At 43.8% G+C, this 23,451-nt stretch overlaps 1 protein-coding gene across 1 annotated transcript; it reads right to left on the bottom strand.

Moving 5' to 3' along the window:
• Positions 1–8,125: 8,125 nt before the first annotated feature.
• On the bottom strand, positions 8,126–8,883 carry LOC121483282 (60S ribosomal protein L7-like 1). The gene has a single exon (XM_041741683.1). The coding sequence runs from the start codon at positions 8,867–8,869 to the stop codon at positions 8,126–8,128; it is 744 nt and encodes a 247-aa protein (XP_041597617.1). The 5' UTR covers positions 8,870–8,883.
• Positions 8,884–23,451: the final 14,568 nt, after the last annotated feature.

The following is a 23,451-nucleotide window of genomic DNA, read 5'->3' as shown; positions in this document are numbered from 1 at the left end:
CTCTATTTCCTGGATCTGAATGCCTGTTTCCCTTCCCAGATTAGGAAAGTTTTCAGCTAGGATTTGTTCAAATACATATTCTGGCCCTCTGTCCCTTTCCGCGCCCTCGGGAACCCCAATTAAACGTAGGTTTTTCTTCCTCAGGCTGTCATTTATTTCCCTTAATCTATCTTCATGATCTTTTAATTGCTTGTCTCTTTTTTCCTCAGTTTCCCTCTTTGCCATCAGCTTGTCTTCTATGTCACTCACTCGTTCTTCCACCTCGTTAACCCTTGTCGTTAAGACTTCTAGCTTGGATTGCATCTCATTTAATTGATTTTTACTTTCTGTCTGATTGGATCTAAATTCTGCACTCATGAAGTCTCTTGAGTCCTTTATGGTTTTTTCTAGAGCCACCAGTAGCTGTAAAATAGTGCTTCTGAATTGGCTTTCTGACATTGAATTGTAATCCATATTTTGTAACTCTGTGGGAGAGAGGGCTGTTTCTGATTCTTTTTTTTCGAGGTGAGGTTTTCCTTCTAGTCATTTTGCTCAGTGCAGAGTGGCCAAAAACATGTTGTATTGGGAAAAGGAGAAAAAGAGAGAGAAGGAAAGAAAAGAGAAAAAGAAAAAAGAGAAAGAAGAAAAAAAGGGGAAAAAGAGAAGAAAAAGAAAGAAAAAGAAAGAAAGGAGAAAAAAGAAAGAAAAAAAGGGGGGGTGGGGTGGGGAAAGCAATCAGAAATCAAGAAGAAAGAAAAAAAAAGCACAAAAAAAACAAAAACAAAAACAAAAACAAAAAGAAAACAAAAAAACAAAACAAAAAAAAACACGGGGGAGTATCCTCCGATTCTGTATACTTTAAGACCCTTGACTTCCCTTGGAACTGGCCCGTGTCGCTGGTCTTCTTGTGGAGGGGCCTGCTGTGCTGATTCTCAGGTGTTGGCACTTGGGGGAGCTGCTCTGCCCCCTGCCTGGTGCAGGGCTCAGTGGGGGGTGTTTACCCCGTGAGGCCCCGGGAGGAAGCCACAGTGGCGGGGGCAGCTCTGGGACCCTGGAGTCAGCTCCCGCAGTAACTCCGGGGCTCTCCATCTGCAGGGCCTGGGGGCTTCGGGGCGGGGCCGCTGATATGCTCAGTTCCAGGCAGGAGCGTCCTCGCTGTCCTGGGCCCTCCCGGCCTCTGCCAGTCCAGGGGGGAGGCCGGATCCTGGGCTGTGTCCCGGCGCCCTGTGCTCCGGAGCCTGCGCTGTTGGATTCGCACTCCCGCCCCGTAGCCCCCTTCGCGGAGTCGCCGCCTGAGCCCCTCCGAGCTGTTCCTGGGGCCGCGCCGCCCCCTCCGCGCGGAGCTTCTTCCTCCGCCCGAGCCGCCGCCGCCGAGCTGCTCCCGGAGCCGCGCAGCCCCCTCCGCGGAGCCGCAGCCCGAGCCCCTCCGAGCTGCTCCGGGTCCCGCCGAGCATTGCAGCCCTTAGGGAGCTCGGCGCACTCTCCTGGGGCGCAGTTCCTCTGTTACTGTCCCAGGGAGCCCGAGGGCATCCCAGCCTTTCTGGGGATCCTGCTCCAATTCCCCGGGAGTCCCTTTCCGCGGGGAAGGTTGGTGCAGATCCTGCCTCTCTGGGACGGGGCTCTCCTGCCCTGGGGACACTTGCCCCGGCCTCAGCCCGGCTCCTCGCAGGGCCCCTCCCCCTTGGAGGCCTTTTGTTTCTTTATTTCTTTTTTCCCGTCTTTCTACCTTGATAGAAGCGCGAACTCTTCTCACTGTAGCGTTCCAGCTGGTCTCTCTTTAAATCTCAGGCCGAATTCGTAGATTTTCAGGATGATTGGATGGTTTTCTGGGTAATTTGTTGAGGACAGGTGACTTGGAGACCCTACTCTTCCGCCATCTTGCCCCTCCCCCCCCGATATTTTCTTTTGAGATGATTTTATCCTTCTAGTCATTTTGCTCACTGCAGAGTGGCCAAAAACAAATTGTACTGGAAAAAGGAGAAAAAGAGAGAAGGGCAAAAAGGAAAGAAAAGAAAAGAAAAAAGGAAAAAGAGGGGGAAGCAAACAAAAAACAAAAAACAAGGGGGAGTATCCTCTGGTTCTATATTCTGTAAATCCCTCAACTTCCCCTAGAACTTTCCAGTGCTGCTTGGACAATAACTTGCTTTTCCCCTGTCCTTCTAGCTGGACTCCTGGGGGAGGGGCCTACTTTGCTGATTCTCAGGTGTGTGCACCTGGGGTAGCTGCTCAGCCCCCTGCCTGGTGCATGGCTCAGTGGGAGTTGTTTATCCTGTGAGTCCCAGGAGGAACAACAACAGTGGCGGAGGCCAGCTCTCCAGCCCTGGAGTCAGCTCCGCAGTTAGTACCATAGCTCCCAGTCCGCAGGGGCCTGGATGCTCCGGGGTGGGGGCCGCTGATCTGAACAGCTCGGGGCCGCCCAGTGCCAGGAACGTCCTTGCTGTACTGTGTCCTCCCATCCTCTGCCTGTCCCAGGGGGAGCGCCCAATCTTGGGCTGTGCCCCCCGGCGCCCTGGGCTCCGGGGCCTGCGCAGGCCCCTCTGCGAGGAGCCCCAGTCGGTGCCACCACCAAACTGCTCCCGGGCCTCCGCAGTCCTCAGCCGGTTGTGTGCGCTGCAAACCTTTAGGGAGCTCCTCCGAGGTGTGTGGCGCGCTCTCCCCTGGGGTGCAGTTCCTCTGTTAGTGCCTCTGGGAGCCTGAGGGCATCCCCGCCCCTCCTGGGATCCTGCCCCGACTCTCTGCACGCACCTTTCCATCCGGGAAGATTGGTGAAGCTCCTGCTTCTCCAGGACGGGGCTTTCCTGTCCTGGGGGCACTCTCAGGGTGGCCTTAGCCCAGCTCCTCACGGGGCCCCTCCCCCTTGGATGCTTTTTTATTTATTTTTTCCCCCGTCTTCCTACCTTGATAGAAGTGCAAACTCTTCTCACTGTAGCATTCCAGCTGTTCTCTCTTTAAATCTCAGACCGAATTCGTAGGTTTTCAGGATGATTTGAAAGTTATCTAGGTAATTTGGTGGGGACAGGTGACTTGGGGACCCTACTCTTCCGCCATCTTGCCCCCTCCCCTCCAATGTGTATTCCCTAAAAAATAAAACATAGATTCACAGGCTCCCTGCACTGGAAAAGGCAAGAAACAATGACCAACCCAGTAGCAATGAGCAACTCTAGTCCCCAGACTGAATCCTTTAGGCACATTTCCCACTAAATGGCTGATTCCAGGTCTAAGCTGGGGTTGTACCAGGTAAGTCTGGATTGAACTCTCATACCAGAAACTATGCCAAAAAGAGACAGAAGCCAACCTGAAGAGGCTCCCACTGGCCGAAAGTAGAACAATTATCAAAAACATTAATGACTACAAGACACTAAAGCACATCAAATACAGCAACATCCCTGAACTCACGATGAGAATGTAAAAAGGAAAACACCACCACCTCCACCACCACCAACAAAGCCTACTCATGCTCACCTTTGAGGATCCTAGGGAAACAACTCATTATTTTAGACAGTGGAAATATTGCAAAAGAACTAAGCATTCACATTACCATCCTGTGCTTACTATACATATGCATAACCTAATAATTGATGAGGGGAAGTTTCTTTTATAAAAGAACATGCAAAAGAAATCAAAGAAGGGGCACCTGGGTGGTTCAGTGGTCGAGCGTCTGCCTTTGGCTCAGGTCATGATCCCGGGGTCCTGGGATCGAGTCCCGCATTGGGCTCCCTGCTCGTTGGAGAGCCTGCTTCTCCCTCTACCCATGTGTCTGCCTCTCTCTTTCTCTCTCTGTGTCTCTAATAAATAAATAAAACGTTTTTAAACAAAGAAGAAATCAATGAAATAGTGCATCATACTTTTGTAACCTTACTGGAATGCGGTTCTAGGCAACAGTCATCAGAGGCTGTGAAAAATATGAGGTGAGAAGCAGATGGAAGATTTCATACTGACTGGATCAGGCTGACAACAGCTGAGCCCAGTGATCAATCTCATCATTACAGGAGGAGAGACAACCAGACACTACTAGGCTCCTGGTGTAAGGTTATGGGAAGTCCACCACCACATCTGAGGTACTCTTGCCCAAAGACCCAAATCACTGCAAGCCTCTAACCCTAATTAGTGATTTGAAGGAAGGAGGAAAGGCAGAGGAACGTAATAAACAATAAGGATATGATTGGCAAAATCCGGAATGCAAACTCCATAGGCCAAAGATCCAGTTTCTTAAGTAAATGAATAGGAAGGTTAAAAAAAGAAGATGAGATTTCTTTAGACCAAATGAGACTAAACAGTTCAGAGAGAGTTAAGTTTAGGAGAACCTAATTAAAATAGAGAAATTAAAATTAACACCACAATGGGATACCACCAAAGCAACAAAAATGAAAAAGATGGAAAATACCAAGTGTTGGCGAAGCTGTGGAGCAGGGCAACTCTTACACACTGCTGGTGAGAATGCAGATGAGAACAAACCCTTTGGAAAATTGCTTCAGAGTATTTTCTGAGCTCAGCATGCACACGCCCTACAACTTGGAAATGCCACTCTTTGGTACCTGCCCAAGAGAAAGGAAGGAAATGTCCACCCAGAGATATGTACAAGAATGTTCAGAGCCGCATTATCATAATAAGTCAAAATATGGAAAATACCCAAGTCCCCATAACATGCGCATAGATTGTAAAATAGTCACACAATGCAATACTCTATTGTTGTGTCAGTCCCAGCCTATTGATAGTGATGCTATCACTGTCAGTATCACAACAGCCAGCCTATTGATAGCGGCTAGGAATGCCTGAGGCACTCACCCACACCTGTTTTACTCCTAGGAAGACCCCACAGGCATTTCCCCCACAGGGGCCAATGTTGTGGCTGGAATGGCCCTTGTGGTTCTTCCCTGTGGTTTATTATGATTGCATTATTATTGCAGGATGTGCTTCAGCAAAAAACCATCAGGGAACTTTGAGGAACAAGATTTATTACTCACAGATATGGGAGGATGCATGACGCACCCGAAGGCTAGACAGTATGTGGTTGTGGGGGGAGTGAGAGAGAGAGAGTGCAAGCAAGCATGGACCTAGGATCTGCCTTTATTAATTATTAAGGTTTGAGACTGGAGTGTCTCAGGTTTTGTGGGCTCACTCTTTTTTGGCCAATTTAAAGCCTAACAGCAGGAATTAGAACATCTGGAAACTATTCTAGATGGATAGAGAAAGAGAGGAAAATCAGCTCTTCATTTCCTATTACTTTAAGGTACTTAGTATCTGAGATGGTTAAGTATCAACTTGGCTTTCCACAGTACCCAGGTATTTGGTCAATTGTGGATGTTTCTGTCAGTGTTTCTGAATGAGAATAACATTTAAATTGGTGACTTTGCATAAACCATACTGTGAGTGGGCCTCATCCAATCAGTTGAAGGCCTGAATAGAACAAAAGATTGACCTCCCCTGAGCAAGGATGAACTAGGTAGGCAGCAGAGGGCCTTCAGCCTCCATAATTGTGTGAGCCAATTCCTTCAAATCTACCTATTATCTGCCCCCCACCTCTATACACACACACACACACACACACACACACACACACACACACTCCACATCCTGTGGATTCTATTTCTCTGGGGAATGCTGACTAATACAGTGTTGTCTTAAATTATCTGCAGGGTAACCTCAGACAAATATGCATCCTCTGAGCCCCTGAAAAGTGACTTACTGAGCAGAAGAACAAAGCTAATACTATGTCTGATGGACAGGCAACTGGGTGCATGACAGGAGACATACCTGGCCACAGTGACAGACCTAACCCACTAACTCTAGACAACACTCCTTCTGACCTAACTTGCCAAAGTGGATCAGACCAACTCTGCAACATCCCTGGTTGGCAGGGAGGTTGCAGGCATAGAGAAATGTGATCCCCATCTAGAAAGGCACTCTGAGTTAGTAAAAGGGGAAAACAAATACACCATGGAAGTCTGAGGAATTATCTTAACAGCCAAGTTGTCTAATGTGTAGTAACTGTGAGAATTATTAACTTTTCTGTTTTTATAATTATTACCTTTGCCACTTTTATTAAATAATCACCTCCTAGCACAAGGCAAAATGCTTCTGAAGCATAGTTTCCACCAAACAGATCCTGTGAGTCACTCCAGGGAGTTAGTTTTGTTTGTTGGGTTTGTTTGTTTGTTTTTGTTTTGTCTTGCTTTGCTTCTTTTTAGAGTGTCAGGAGACCCCAGCCTAACATCTACCACCATGAGTTGATATACTTCAACACATGTCTTTTTCTTCTTGCTAAATGTACTGGTTAGGAATGTGGGCTCTGATAGTAGACTAGTTCTAAAACCAAGTTTTGCCACTTACTAACTGTGTAAGTGTGAATACCTTACTTCTCCTTATAGTCACTGGGTTGGCCCCTGTCTTCCCATTCTACTTGATCTCCTACCATCTGTACTTTGTCTGCCAAGCTCCAGCCCCCTGCGATTTTTGTCTGCTTCTGGAACAATGGGTACTCACACACAATGCTTGTGTATACACAAAAAGGCCTGCCTGGGCCTGGCTTTTTCTTGTTGTTCAGGACTCAGTTCAAAGGCACTTCGTGAGAAAGAGCTTCACTGAAAACACCATTTATAGTTGTCCCTGACCAGACATTTTCTACTGTATTCATGTGTTCATTTTTCTTAAAGCACAAATCCCCTTATGGAATTTCCCCACTTATTGATTTATCTGCTTATTGCCAGTGTTCCCAAACTGGAATGAAAGCTCCAGGGACCTTTCCTATCTGGTCCTCTGTGCTGAGTCCCCTGTTTCTTGTTCAGTGCTTTATATATATATATATATATATATATATATATATATATATCACTGAATGTATATTACTTACAAGAAGAAATTGATACCTATGGGACACACTGGAGAAGACACAGATACTTGGAACTGAATGGCAGGAGAAGTTGACAAGGAAGTCAAACATTTAAGAATTCTAATTTTTTAATGAGTGTTTTTTTTTAAGATTTTTTTTAATTCATGAGAGACAGAGAGAGGCAGAGACACAGGTAGAGGAAGAAGCAGGCTCCCCTCAGCCTGATGTGAGACTTGATCCCCGAACTCCAGGATTACACCCAGAGCTGAAAGCAGAGCTCAACTGCTGAGCCATCCAGGCATCCCTACCACTTTTTTTTTTTAAAAGATTTTATTTATTCATGAGAGAGAGAGGCAGAGACACAGGCAGAGGGAGAAGCAGGCTCCCTGCAGGGAGCCCGATGTGGGACTTGATCCTGGGTCTCCAGGATCATGCCCTGGGCTGAAGGCGGTGCTAAACCACTGAGCCACCCGGGCTGCCCTACCACTGTGTTCCTAGGAAACACCCAATTGGATTCAAGGGGAAAAGCTATCTTGGTAAGCTTTGGTCTTCCACAGGCCATGAGACCAGAGAAGACTAACAATGTCAGGGCCCAGGTGACCAATACAGGTATTGCAGGACTTCCTTACATAGGTGCATGGATCCCTAAGAAGAGTCTATGAACATACAAAACTTCCAAGCAAAAATCTGAGTGTATAGGTTTTCTGGGAAAAGTGCTATTCCCTTCTCATAGACTTAAGAACAGGTTAAGATCCTGAGCTAAAGCAATGGACCAAACCAATGGCAGGCTAGGTGAAGGATGCCACCAAATACACTTCAGGGGCCAGCCAAGTGTGAGAACTCGCAAAGCTGTCACCAAAAAGTTAGAACACAGACTCACAACAGAGACAGCTGAGCACTGTTTTTGTGCTCTTCTTTGTAACTATTTCAAGGTCTGTCCAAAGCAAGGCCCCAGAACCCCCAGGTTCAAGTATGTCCCTGAGCTTGGTCCACTGCCGTCTTCCATTCACGTTTGGGTATTCGTTCACCATTAAACCTCAGGACAGAAGATGTGACGCCGCAGGACTCCTTCTATGGCATGAGTCCTCTGCTGATTTGAGAGGTGGCAGTGGCAGGCAATGTGGAAAATACACTGGAATTTTTCCTTGAAACTGCTGTGGTCAGAAGTGCCTGCCAGGAGCATCATCATCTTTTCCTTGACCCTCCCTCTAGTTTCTGAAGATATAGCAGAAAATAATCTTCTTTCAAGATACTGGTAACAATTCCAGAAGACAAAACACATGCCACCAATGCACTGTGCTTCCAGATATTCTGGGTTTAATTCGGCTGTCGAATGAGCTGATTGATGCGTTCACCTCGATAGCCAGGTAAGCCCACCTTCTTGAGGAAGCCCACTCTGTTCTTGGTAGCATGTCGGGCCATTGAGAGGTGGAAAGGACGTAAGAACGCAGAGATGGCCTGGAAATTCTTCCCCGGAAAGGCAATTTCATGAATGAGGTCTTCCAAGCAAATAACACCATACTTCCCCAGATGCTCCTCAATCACTGTGTTGTCCGTCAAAGGGATGGTTTTATTCTTGACCTTGGCTTGTCCACGTTTCAAGATGAGTTCCCGGACAGACTTCAGATTTGGAAATCCCCAGGTCACATAAGGTTCCACTATCCGCAGTGTCTTCATGGTCTGGGGGGTTACTCTGAAAAAGACACCACTGAAGATCTTCTTCAGGCGCAGCCTTGCAATGGTCCTCTGTACCAGTGAACTCACCCCATTAATCCTTTGGATGTGTACAACGAAGGCCAAGGAATGTTTATCTGGCACTTCTAAGCCATGAGGTTTCACTTCCAGGCGTCTGAGGTGCACCCTGTCACGCTGCTGCCGCCAGGAATCATGTAGGAACCACTCCAGTCGCTTAAACTTGAGCTTTTTTCCTTTATTCTGCTCCTTCTTGTCCAAAAGCGCCTGCTTTGCTTGAGTGGCTTTAAGGGCCTGATAAGCCTTCCTCTTTTTCAGGAGATTTTCTGGAACCAAAGGGATCTTTTTTCTTTGCTCTTGCTCCGCCATGTTTCCCGAGCAGCGGCTACTGCTCTGAGTGTTTGTTGCAAATCCACAGCAGTACATTTCAAACTTGGATGGGCACCAGAAACAACAGTGGATATCACTCAAAATGTAGATGCTCCCCATTCCGCCTCCCTGTTTTTGATTGAGCTGACTTAGTGTGGGCCCAGGAATCTGGAAATTTAACACGCTCCGGTGATTAATGTAGTGGTCTGAGAACCACACTTGGAGAAATCGTGACCTAAACAGCTGACATTTGCATAGCATTAATGTGATGGCTACCATGCAGAGTTCCGTGATAACTGGGGAGTGTCTGTTAATATCATTACTCAAAAGGGCACCGGTTTTTCCCTCCCACCTGTGACCACAGATTCCTTTCCCGCAGGGGATCACGCTTAAAGTCCACAATATGCCTGAGTGATTGGAGCATTGGGTAGTGTTATCCTGTTGCATAGATGAAGCTGGTGGAAGGGTCATGACTTTCAAAGAAAACCCCAGTGATGGGACCCTAATCTCTTTGCTCTTGCTCCAGCAACTTGTCTAATACACTGGGCACCACACTTGGTTCTTCTCTATCACCTCCTGTTTCAGGGGCTCAGAGTCCACACCCTTCTCTGCCGTTCCACTAGAAAGGAGAGGCAGGGTATCAGACAGCACATGTAATAGAGAGGAAAGTGAGAGGAAAGGGGAGCACATGAAAGGCAGGGGAAAGGGGTGAAGATGTGCTTGCCTGTCCCCACTCAGGTCACTGGAAGCTGTGCAGTGATGCTGTGCCTCTTCCCCAGCTCCATTCCACAGCCCCCTCCTGCACACAGCAGTGACACTGAAGCTCTCACATCACGGAAGTGTGGGCTCATCCCTGCTTGCCGCTCCACGTCTAAGTATTCTCTCTATTAAGTCATGCTATAATGTTAATATCAGAGGCATCACATTGACAGAATGGAGGAGCCAAAGCTGGACGGGGCAACTAATAATATTTGTTGAGGGCTCTCTAGATGCCACACGTTGCAGGTTGTTATTTTTCAGACTTTATTGCTTCAAATACTCAAAGTAATCCTCTGAGGTGACATCATTACTTCCTTTCTACACATGGAGAAATAGGCAGGCTCAGAGAGCAAAGTACATATTAGGAGAAGTCTAGGGAGGTTTCGTGGACACAGAGGCCAACTTGAAGAGCTAAACGCTGCCCAATTCGAGCATCAAAAGAAATAGAGTAACAGAGCATCAAAAGAAATAGAGTAACAGATGCTAACACTTTAGGACAGATGTTAGCATCTGTTACTCTATTTCCTTAGGACAGATAGGAATCTATAGGTCATACTGATATAAACAAATACTTGAATAAACCCATATGTTTATATGTTAGCATCTGTTACTCTATTTCCTTAGGACAGATAGGAATATAGGTCATACTGATATAAACAAATACTTGAATAAACCCATATGTTTATATGTTAGCATCTGTTACTCTATTTCCTTAGGACAGATAGGAATCTATAGGTCATACTGACATAAACAAATACTTGAATAAACCCATAACTAAATAAGCCTTAGAGGAGAAGGGAAAGTCTACCATACAGTCAAATGCCAACTAACAAATCTAGAAAGACTGACAGAATGAGAAAAGCAATACTTCACCACTATCATAGTCACCACTGATTTAGGCAAGAGTCCTGAATGGGAGCTCAGTCAGCACCAAATCCCACAGTAGGCACAGTCACCATGGCAGCCATGCCTGCCCAGGAATGCTGGAAAAACAGTAAGCCACCACCATTTTGTTTTCATTCCTAATAGTGTACTAGGATCTGTATAGCACAGCTGTGATGTGCAGTGATTAACCCCACCTATTTCTCAAAATAAATACTCCTAGAGTTTCACTGACGTACACATACATACATGCAAACAAACATACTTACAAATGTGCATACAGACCCAAATACATGCATGCTATGCCCTACTCTCATTTTCAACATCCAGGTTCCCAGGAATTCACTGAAGTGGATTTACAGAGGAGTAAGGAAGAAAACATCCACAATTCAACAAATTCAATTCTAATCACACTTATCAAGTGGGAAAGTACCATAACTATTTTCTTTTAGTGACTAAGTTTTCTGTAGATGACCTAAAGATTGTCTCTGGGACATTTTTCCATATCCTTGGGTTGGAAAGCTCAGAATTGTTAACGGGAAAATTGTTAGGATGAAAAATCACCACACTCATCTATAGATTCGATACAATCCAAATCAAAATCCTAGAGGGCTTTATTATTATTATTATTATTATTATTATTATTATTATTTGGAAATTAAGAGCTGAATCTAAAATTCATGTACACATGGCAAAAAGACCTAGACTATACAAAAACAAATAGAAACTGTGATCCATGTAATTGCGTCATATATACAAAGTCTACTGAAAATGGATCATAGATCTCAGTATAAGACCTGAAGCTATAAAAACATGGAAGAAAACACAGAAGAGGAAAACCTGGGAGAAAATCCTTGCAACCTTGGCTTAGGTGAGGCTTTATTAAATGCCACATCAACACCACAATCCATAAATGAACAAACTGATAAATTAGGATGCCTCAACATGAAGAAAAAACAAACAAACAAACAAAAACAAAAAACCTTCTACTCTTCCAAAGACACTGTTGAGAGAATGAAGAGACAAGCCACTGACTGGGAGAAAAATATTTGCAAATCATTTATCTGATAAAGGACCCATATCCAAAATATGAGAAGTCCCTTAAAAGTCAGTAACAGATGCTCCACGAAATAAATGAGCAATCAATTTGAACAAACACTTCATCCAAGAAATTATACAAATAGCGAATAGGCACATGAAAAGATGATCAACATCATTAGTTAGTTAATACGGAGATGTAAATTAAAACTACAATTAACTATCACTACAACCCCCATGAGAATGGCCAACATTAAAAATACTGACTGCACTAAGCATTGTGGAGGATGGAACTTTCATACACTGCTGGTAGGAATGAAAAATGAAACAACCGGTTTGGAACTAGTCAGGGAGTTTCTTACATTGTTCATCTTAACATCTACCTTTTTTTTTTTTCATGGACCAATCTAAGTTATGTATTTAAGCCATCTCCTGCCATAAGCAAAAGGATGGAGGATCAGTATACTGGTCATCAAAGTAAGGAAGGTGAGCTTAAGGTCCCATATACTTTTCTGGTCTGTGTGCAGAGTCATGGTCCAAACCAGTCCTGTGGTCCCCACTGGGTGGTGGTCCAAGTTCTGTTTATTCATCTTCATAGCCGGTTGGAAGTGGATTCACGTGAGAGTTATGGAATAAAGTATGATAACCATCTCCCCAGGAAAAGGGCTTGGACCTGATGCGGAGATGGGGGTAGGTAGCCATTGAGCCCCTAAGTATTTTTTTTTTAATTTTTTATTTATTTATGATAGTCACACAGAGAGAGAGAGAGGCAGAGACACAGGCGGAGGGAGAAGCAGGCTCCATGCCCCGGGAGCCTGATGTGGGATTCGATCCCGGGTCTCCAGGATCGCGCCCTGGGCCAAAGGCAGGCGCCAAACCGCTGCGCCACCCAGGGATCCCGAGCCCCTAAGTATTTACCTTACAGAAAGAAAGCATGTGTCCAATGTGAAGATTTGTACACAAATATTAATACCAGTTTTATTGAAAAGAGCTTCAAGTTGAAAACAACCCACCTATCACCAGGTGAATGGCTGAAATGAATTGTGACATATACAAGTAATGGAATATTATTCAGCAATAAAAAGGAACTATCCATGCATGCAACACATGGATAGCTCTACAAAGAGGCTGAATGAAAGAAGCTGGAAAACAAGAGTACATTCTGTACAATTTTACTGACATGAAGTTATAAAAAAAGAAATTAATGGTGACGGAAGTTCAGTGGTTGCCTGAAAACGGGGAGAGGTTCAGGGGAGGGAGTTGGAAGCTAGAGGAGAGTGGATGAGGAGTTTACAAAAGGGCATGGGGAGATTTTTGGGGGTTATGGAGATGTTTATTATCTCAACTGCAGTATGGGTTTCACGATGTATACATATGTCAAACCGTATTAAAGCATATACTTCAAATGCGTGCAGTGCATCGTGTGTCAGTCATATGCCAATAAGGCATTTGGAATATATTTGAATTTTTCCAAGTCTCTAATGCAGTGAAATTAACCAGGATTCCCATTAATACACTCTTGTCATATTAGCACGTCCACACTATATCTTACCAAATTGGTCTGCACAACATATGACCAAAATAGAAATCACCATTTGCAATGGGGTATACAGAAATATTTAGTGAAAGTCAGAGCACATGTTCTTCTGAAGTACAGAACTAAAAAATATTATTTCTTGGAAAAGAATCATGATATTTTAGAATATCATGGCTGAGTATCAATATAATAGGGCAAGCTCTAGAGTATTATTATTATTATTATTATTATTATTATTTTAGTAATTATTATTTTTGAAAATGCTAAATTCTTGCCACTGACATTTTTAACTAACACTTGGGTGGGAACTTTGGCATTTAAAATGTTTCATTATACAATGGATAAAAATGTGGTGAGTAGGGAAGAATCCATTTGTTACAATACAAATTGCTAGAAAAACAATCTATCCAAATGTTTATTTCAAGACCTATCTGAGAGATACATGGGAATCACTGATTATTATTTGTACATCCAGCAAAATATATGCAAACTGATTGCAAATTTATATTAAACAGTTTCTTTCCTCAGGCTGTAGAATTCATTGCTTTTGCACAAATAGGGCATTTCTATGATGGGCCTCAGGGCTACTCCATAGCCTGAAGCTGCTGACGGAAAGAAATTCCACCTGCTAAACCTTTCCTCCTGTGATAAGATCAAAGTAGCATCTCTACTTTTGGACTAGCTTGTGAACCTCACAGGAGCTATTCCACATAATGCTTTTGTTCAGATCTATGAACTCACTTGAGCCAGGTGTCAGATCCCACCAGGGATGGGAAGTGTTGGGGTCTCCTGAGGACTGCTGCCCTTGGATCTGGAGCAGATGTGTCTATAGAGGGCCGATGGTTGTAATACCTCTAGTGCCCCTGCCTTTGGAAGGAAAGCAACTCCAGGGCACCCCTGGGGCAGGACCCACACTCACTGAGATCAATGGGGGACCCCAGTGGCTTTACCTACAAGACGGCAGGGGCACTGAGCCCTAAAGCAGGAAAGAGGCGACTTGGATCTGGATCCCGTTGTCTCCCCACACCCCAGGGCAGTTCAGCCCCCACTGCAGGACCCAGGCTCTCAGCTGAGTCCCAAACACCTGAAGGTGGGACTGGATCTACTGAAAAGTCCTCAGGGTCGCTACATTGACCTTGGGTTTCCATGGCAAGGTCCTTTACAGCAGAAATGCATTCAGAGTCTTCCTTACCACTCTCCTGCCACCCCCTCCCTTGGTCCCTGGGACATTTTAGACATTTCGCTTGAAAGGAAAACATCATAGCTTTCACACCACCATGTGAGAAAGCATAGTAATCAAAGACTAGCCTGGGACCTGGGCAATTGGTGGAAATCTTCCCGGATTGATGGAACAAAGAATGTTTGTATCTTCAGGAATTTTGTTTACACTGGAACAGGAGGGGGGCATTATCAGTACACGGAGACCTAGGGAGGTGTCCTAGGGTTCTTGGAGATGAGCTAGGCCTCAGAGGGTGAGCATGTGAAATCAAGGCCATGCTAAGCAGTTTCTTGGCAGAAAACGAAGAGATTGTTTTATAATCACATGATTGAATGATCTAGGAACACAGAAAAATGTCATTTAAAGAAACATTCAGAAGTGCTTCAGGGTGGCAGTCCTAGAATAATACAATCATCCAGTAGGCAGAAACCTATTTTCTGAACCATACGACAGTTTCTCTTGGGGAAATTCTTATCCTCCATTCCTGGTATTTTCTTCCATGTGGAAGGACATCCGTGATCAAAGCAATTCTACCTTCTCTTATAATCCACTTCTTCTCTATTGTGGGAATCACTTACCTCATTTGTGACTTTGGGGTGGGAAACACACATCTCAGCCCCTCTCCCTTCAAAATTCTTGTAGCAAGCTGTCTATAGAGCACAGGTTTTCTCTGCTTTCAGGGGTGGGTAATAGAACCACAGGTATTCTCCTGTTTTCTGTGTCTTGCTGGCTCCTCAGCTATACCTATGGTCTGTTTCAAAATGCTTTTGTCTTAACCAAGAAACATACTCTTAACTATAGAGAACAAACTGATGAGTACCAGAAGGGAAGTGGGGGGAGGGGGGAAGGGGGAGATAGGTGATGGGGATTAAGGAGCACACTGGTCAGTGATGATCACTGAGTGACATATGGAATTGTTGAATCACTACATTGTACATGCGAAACTAATATAACACTGAATGTTAACTGTAGTGGAATTAGAATAAAAACTTAAAAAAAGATCAAAAAAATTCTTTTGTCTTTAAGGGTCTCCCAAAGCACACCTCTTCTCCCCATCTGAGCTCTGAACCAACTAAGAACTATGACAAAAGAATGAAAAAAACCAATATATTGACTCTATTGCTTTTATAAAGGTACTATTGCAGAAAGTGGCTTAGATATGCAGGCAGTTGGGCTTCCTTTTAATGAACCCCTGAATTATACTGACTTGGCCACATAGCAGTGCTGCATGAGATAGTCACAAAGGCCAAAGAGTGCAATCAATGCAGAGCTACCTGCTCTCTGGTGAAGGAGCCCTGTCTATACGTGCTTAAAGAAAGTAGGTTCCTTGCCAAAGGTTATCCCTGTGGCAGGAGAGTGTACCAGGAAACAATCCTCGAGAACCACATTTCTAAGTGAATAAACAGCCCTTGTTCTGATTGCATACTTGCCACGCAATGTTCTGAAGATATGCCATTCCATGTGGTTCATGGAGCCAATTGTAGCAACAGCCTCTCAGTCCCTTAACACGGGAGATTGCAGTGGAAACCCATCTTATGAAGGGGGATTGGAATTCGGTTCAAAATTCCAAGACCAGGTGAAAATGCATATGTCATGAAAATCTCCTCTGGAAATCTGCTGAGGAAGGAATTGAAGAGATGTTCAGAAATTGATACCCATGCATAAACCCATCTGTAGACTGTAGCCAAAAACTAAAATAAAGTCCTGCCAAACCTTCAATGATCAGCAAATCTCTATCCTATCCAACGATTACAGACCACAGGGGAAGAGGAAAAGTACACCCAAAACACATGTTTCGGATATCCATTTCTGCTTCACAAAATTCCCCAAACAATAGTCATTTATTGTCTCAGGAGTCAGTGTGTTGAGTGTGCTCAGCTGGGTGTTTTTCTGCTCCAAGTGGTTTCTGTCATTTGGGGCTACAGTCATCTGGAGGCTCCACTGTGGGGCAGTGCCATCCAAGAGGGCTCACTTACGTGGATGATTGGTGCTGGTTGTTGCCTGGGGGCTCAGCTGGGGCTGTTCACCAGAGCACCTTGGTTCTCCTTTACAGAACTCTCCCTATGGATGGTTGCCAGATAAAATCAGGATAGCCAGTTATACTTGAATTCCAGAGAACTAAAGAATAATTTTTAGTCTAAGTATGTCACATGCAATGTGACTGTTGATCTGGACATGAAATTTAATTTGGTGTGCTTTATTTTTATTTGCTACATCAGGAAACCCCCAGGGGAAGAATCTAGTGCTTAAAGGAGCATGGGAGATGACACTTCCAACAGGGCAGGTCTGGGGAAAATTAAGTCAGCTTGGCAATAAAGACAAAGCCGGCAATACCTGATGTTGGTGGGATAAAGGGGAAACAGACACTGGCATACACATTTGTGCCAATTGAGCATATCCATTTTCCCAGGCCCGTACTACTATGGCCTAATAACTGGAATGGCGTTTGATACAGATGTCCTATTTCCACCAAAAAGGGAATTTCAGATGAGACTTTAGAAAATGATACCGGGGTGATTGTGACCTGCCATCTGCCTAAGGGGGCCCTGGCTGAAGAGGCAGATGAGGTGCCTTATACATTTCTTGCTCTAGAGAGGAAATAGAGCTAATGCTTATGGGGCAGATTGCATAGCCAAACCCAAATGGAACATTCTTTATGTCAGTGGCCAGATTTAATCCTCAAGACAACCTTGGTAGTGAGGTATCACTGCCTTCTCTTCATGGATTTATGTGACTCTAAATCACATGCTCATGTATACAGAGATGGATTGTGAAGAAGTTGCTTACCACCCCTGCTGCCAGGGCCATGGATGGGACCTGGAAGCCTGGGCACCCTTAGTTACTGGTGACAGATCTTTAGAAAACGTATCAAGGTACATACTGCTGAGATGGTTAATCTCTGGTCTCGCTGTGTTTACCCTCCCTGCAATAGGAAGCCAGGCTTGGCACCCCTTTCCCTTGCCTCCAGGGAGGATTGGGTCAGGGATGAAAGCAGAAGCTGCCTGAAGCCTATGTTTCTTCCATCCTGTATAAATAACTTGTGTATATCTATCTATATCTGTATCTATATCTATATCTATATCATATCATATCATATCTATCTATATGGAAATATTACTCAGCCATAAAAAAGGATGAGATCTTTCCATTTGTGACAACGTGGATGGACCTAGAGGATATTATGCTAAGTGAAATAAGTCAGAAAAGGCCAAATACTGTGTGATTTCACTTATATGCGGAATCTGAAGAACGAAACAAACCAATAAACAAACAAAATGCAGAAACAGACCCATAAATACAGAGAACAAACTGATGGTTGCCAGAGGAGGGGGCATGGGCAAGTGGGTGAAGGGGAGTGAGAGGTACATGCTTCTAGTTATGGAATGAATAAGTCACAGGGATGAAAGGTACAGCATAGGGAATATAGTCAATGATATTGTAATAGTATTGCATGGTGACAGATGGTAGCTATATTTGTGGTCAGCGTAGCATAAGGTATAGACTTGTGAATCACTATGTTGTACACATGAAACTAATGTAACATTATGTGTCAACTATACTTCGATAAAAAGAAAAGAAATAAATTCTGCCCCCCCCCCAAAGAAAACTTAAATTTACAGTAAGCGTTGGACTGTTTGTACCTGTTATGGTGGGAAGGGTTCCTAAGGGCACAGGGAAGGCGAGGAAGGGAGATTCCTCCCACACAGAAATGAGGTCAGAGATCTACATATCCCTCCAAGAGTAGGGACCTAACACTGCTCCATATTAATGCTTGTGGTGGTTCCACAGACGGTCCATTGAGGCTGTGCAACCAGTGGTGAGACAGAGTTTCCTCCTTGTATCAAAGTGTCAGGGGGCCTGAAGACACTGAGTCAGCTGTGTTTGATGGTCAGCTCAACCCTGAACAGTGTGGACAGATGACCGACGATGGCAGGGGCCTCCCCTGGCTACATCTAGATCCTACAAGTGGGACTGATTTGTCAAGGAGCATGAACGTTAAACATTGTGCTTACTGTCTGGTCAAACTTTACAATCTTCGTGTTAGAGCATAGCCCAAACAATTAAAAGACGAGAGCACCTGTTTCTGCAGATCTGAGTGCATAATGAGTGTTATTTTTTTCTTAATATTTGCTAATCTAATGCCCTGGTACTGGAATAGAATGTTAGATTGTTTTTCATTTCTCCTTGTTATATTTCCCTGCAAATGGCATGCTTCATATTTGTGTTTCAGAATATATCCTGTAATAATTCCAGGGCTTGCAAAAACCAAAACAACCCTGCCCCAAACCCAATCGCTGATTCTGCGTTTGTGCTGCATCCTCCTTAAATGGAAAGTGTGGGGCTATGAGAACTCCATACTCTGCTGGGGGAGGCCTAATTGGTACAACTTCCTTGCAGAGACATTGGTAACATCTATGAGAGGAGAAAGTGAGGTCATTGTCAGCTACTGCACTCTTGATCATGACCCACCAGGTCAGAGAGATGAGAAACTCAGACTCTTCACAATGGAAGATCCATCTTCCAGAGTCATCTAGGCAGGAACAGGAATGGGATTGTACCTCTTACATGCCCCAATGAGCAACCAACAGTCTCCTTGACAGATGACAACCTTCTCTAGGACTTGAAAAGTTGCAGTTTTACACATTTCTAGTATTGTGCCTATGTAGGTACACAGTCCCCAACACTTCTCTTTGAAGAAGCTGATGGTATGGATGAAATTCCAGTGCATGGTCGCATAGGGGTCAGGGGGTCTGGTATCAGGGTCAAGGGCCTGTGAGTCCTACCTCCTCTTTATCTTCATTTTCTCTTCATTTGGGGGCCTCAGCACTAAATTGAAAAGATACATGCACCCCTATGCTTATTGAAGCATTATTTACAATAGCTAAATTGTGACAGCAGCCCAAGTGTCCATTGATAGATGAATGGATAAAGAAGAAGTTACATATTTATTATAAATATATCAAATACATTATATATCTATATGTATATCATACGATATACACACACAAACACACACAATGGAATATTACTTAGCCATAAAAGATGAATGAAATCTTGCCACTTGCAGTGACATGGGTGGATCTAAAGAGTATAATGTCAAGCAAAATAAGTCAGTCAGAAAAAGACAAATGCCATATGATTTCACTCCTATGTGGAATTTAAGAAACAAAACAAATGAGCAAAGGGAAAGAGAGAGAGAGAGCACATCACGTTAACCGTACTGGATTTAAAATAAAATAAAGAGAATGTTAGTATACTATTGTTTGCAATAGAAAACGTGGTAAATGAAGTATGTTTACATCACTAGTACTGGAGAAATAAATGTTGGGCCATTCATGTGATGCCAAACTGGACTTTATAAAACAACAACAACAAAAAAAAAGTGAAATTTTGTTGTAAAGTAATTGAAAATGTTATCACAGAAATGGGTTTACATAGAAATATGGTAACAATATGTGCAAAAACAGGTTACAAGGACTGTAAAGGACACAGATCCATTGTTTTGCTTATATAGGCATATACCTATTTATCCAGAAGTCTCAAAGCCTAAAAATGAAAATGATCTTGTTGTTCCAGTCATGTAGAGATTTTTATTCATCATAGAAAGAGGCTGCATTATCCATCTGGATATCTCAGACAGACACCGTTGGGAATGTCCTTGTATCCTTGGGAATGCCTCCTTTCTACCCAGATGTCCTGAAAGCTGTCTGCTGGGTTTTGACCACAGCCCCTCCCTCCCACCTTCCTGCTCAGCGATGTTCAAGCTGCAGTTCAGGCTTGTGTCACGAGGTGGCACCAACGTACTTCCACCGTCAATTTCTCTGCAAAGAGGTTTGTTTATTCAAGGAGAAAGAAAATCTTCCACCTTCCCTTAAGACCCAGCCTGTGAACCAATGAACAGAATAGTTTAAATTCTGTCTGATAGAACTGATGAGTGTAAAAGAACACACACACACACACACACATACACACACACACACACACACACACACACACGTTCCGGGACATGCATAAGATGAAACACAGATGACAGTTGTGCACCAAGGCAATAGGCAGCAGGTGGGCTAAGGGCAGGACAGGGCAGGACAGGTGGGAGGTGTCTGAGAGAGAACGGGGAACACCGTGGAGCGGTGTTTGGGTAGCTTGTACAGAGGTGGGATGGTGGAGGGTGAAAGCCCCGAATCTCTGGGAGGGCTCCCCACCCCAATCCCGCCACAGTGTGGATGCGTCAATCTGCACTGAAGCGGGAAGAAGTACATCAATAAATGCGATACAGATTTGGGGCCAACAGCAAATGGAACTGCTTTATTGCACATATGAATTTTCCAAACAGAATCTGTATCTTAGTAAATAAACGATTCCAAGAATTTTCTTAGTCTGCAAAATGTGCTCGGTTGATCTGAGAAAGAAAAATGCAGATGGATGCCACTTGGTGGCCAGAGCTGGGATTGTAGCTCCGAGGCTTGGACCAAGGGTCTCAGCAAGGAGGAGGGAAAGAGGAAGTTTGTGATGTTGGTTGAATGGTTTCAGCCAAGGTTTCGGGAATTTTTCAGTTCATGGCAGTAATTCCTCGGTGTGCATCTAAATCTGTGATCAGAATCCCTCCCCTGTGTGACCTGAATATGGAATTAGCTTGTGAGGTGGGGCGATTGACCTACAGGAGGCATAGAAACACATACATGCTGTCAATTCAATTTTGAAATGTACTTCATTCTCCTACAAAATTGAATATAATGAGTGCTTATGCAGTGAAGAATGTATGTGAACATGCATGTGCACTATTGTCTTCATCGTCAGAAGGGACTTTGGGGTAAATACCCATGATGCCACAAGACCAGGGGAGTGTAAAATGCTCAATTCTCAAACCTTAGAAATTCATCTTCTAAGAGAAGTCCTGCTTTGTGTCCTCTAGAGAGGGCGAAGGATGGAACCTCATTCCCATCCTGCCATTTATTTGGAGAGGCAATGTAGGTTCTGTGAACCTGAACTTTGCCATCTGTGAAATGGGACTCGGGAGGCCATTGTCACACAGCAAATTGTCATTTTGCCCCAAGGGGAAAATGAGAAAACCTGCTCAGAGTATATGGCATGTGGTGCGACTTCAAGGGCCCTTTAGAAGTTGAGACATAGTAGTAGGGACTGGCTGAGGCTGCTCAGGACTAAGGCTGAAAAGGTATTTCTCATTGTTTCTCCCAATGGAAATATAGATATATTTTAATTTTTAAAATTTTCTTAATTTTTAAAAAGATTTCATTTATTTATTCATGAGAGGCAAACAGAGAGAAGTAGAGACATAAGCAGAGGGAGAAGCAGGCTCCCTGCAAGGAGCCGGATGTGGAACTTGATCCTGGAACCCCAGGATCATGAGCCGAAGGCAGATGCTCAACCGCTGAACTGCCCGGGCGTCCCATAGGTATCTTTTTAAATTTAAATTCAATTAGCCAACACACAGAGTATCATTAGTCTCAGATATAGTGCTTAACAATTTATCAGTTGCATTATAACACCCAGTGCTCACCACATCATGTGCCTGTCTTCCTTAATGCCTATAACTCAGTTACCCTATTCCCCTACCCACCTCTCCTTGAGGAACCCTCAGTTAGTTTCCTATAGTTAAGAGTCTCTCATGGTTTTTCTCTCTCTCTGATGACTTGCCATTCAGTTTTCGCTCCTTTCTCCTATGATGCTCTGTGCTGTTACCTATATTCCACATATGATTGAAACCATATGATCATTGTTTTTCTCCGATTGACTTATTTCGCTCAGTATAATACCCTGCAGTTACAACCACATCGATGCAAATGGTAAGTATTCATCCTTTCTGATGGCTGAGTAATATTCCTATATATATGTATATATCTCACGTCTTCTTAATCCATTCATCTGTGGATGGACATCTTGGCTCTTTCCACAGTTTGGCTTTTGTTGACATTGCTGCTATAAACATCGGGGTGCAGGTGCCCCATCGAATCACTACATTTGTATCTTTGGGATAAATACCTGGTAGTGCAATTGCCAGGCCATAAGGTAGCTCTATTTTCAACTTCTTGAGGAACCTCCATACTGTTTTCCAGAGTGGTTGCACCAGCTTGCATTCCCACCAACAGTGTAAGAGGGTTCCCCTTTCTCTGCATCCTCGCCAACATCTGTTGTTTCCTGTCTTGTCAATTTTAGCCATTCTGACCATTGTGAGGTGGTATTTCATCATGGTTTTGATTAGTATTTTCCTGATGCTGAGTGGTGTAGAGCATTATTTCATGTGTCTGTTGGCCCTTTGTATGTCTTCTTCAGAGAAATGTGTGTTCATGTCTTCTGCTCAATTCTCAACTGGATTGTGTGTTCTTTGGGTGTTGAGTTTGATTAGTTCTTTATAGATCTTGGGTACTAGCCCTTTACCTGATATGTCACTTGTAAATATCTCCTCCCATTCTGTAGGTTGCCTTTTAGTTTTGCCAACTGTCTCCTTTTCTGTGCAGAAGCATTTTATCCCGATGGAGTCCCAATAGTTCATTTTTGCTTTTGTTTCCCTTGCCTCTGGAGACGTGTCTGGCAAGAAGTTGCCATGGCTGAGGTTGAAGTGGTTGCTGCCTGTGTTCTTCTCTAAGGTTTTGATGGATTCTTGTCTCACATTTAGGTCTTTCATCCATTTTGAGTTTATCTTCGTGTATGTTGTAAGAAAATGGTCCAATTTCATTCTTCTGCATGTGACTGTCCAATTTTCCCAGTGCCATGTATTGAAGAGACTGTCTTTTTTTCCATTGGATGTCCTTTCCTGCTTTGTCAAAGATTAGTTGACCATAGAGTAGAGGATCCATTTTTGACTTCTCTATTCTGTTCCACTGATCTATGTGTCTGTTTTCTGTTTGTTTGTTTGTTTGTGTGTGTGTGTGCCAGTACCATACTGTTTTGATGATTACGGCTTTGTAATATAACTTGAAGTTTGGACCAAAATGCACACAGGATCCAGTATATGGCTCTGTTTTGTTCACCTGTGTGTTTATAGTCTCACTCTCACTCTCTCTCTCTTTTAATTTTTTTTTCGGTTTCACGTGGCTTCTGATTTTTTTTTTTTAGTGTATATTTCTCTGGGGTCATTGTAGCCATTTTAATATTTTGTTTTCTCTTTCATCTATTCTTCTCTGGGCA

Source organism: Vulpes lagopus, chromosome X (assembly GCF_018345385.1).
Source record: "Vulpes lagopus strain Blue_001 chromosome X, ASM1834538v1, whole genome shotgun sequence".
Classification (NCBI taxonomy): domain Eukaryota; kingdom Metazoa; phylum Chordata; class Mammalia; order Carnivora; family Canidae; genus Vulpes; species Vulpes lagopus.
The sequence above is the reverse complement of the archived record's forward strand: the minus strand, read 5'-3'. Positions and strand labels throughout refer to the sequence as shown.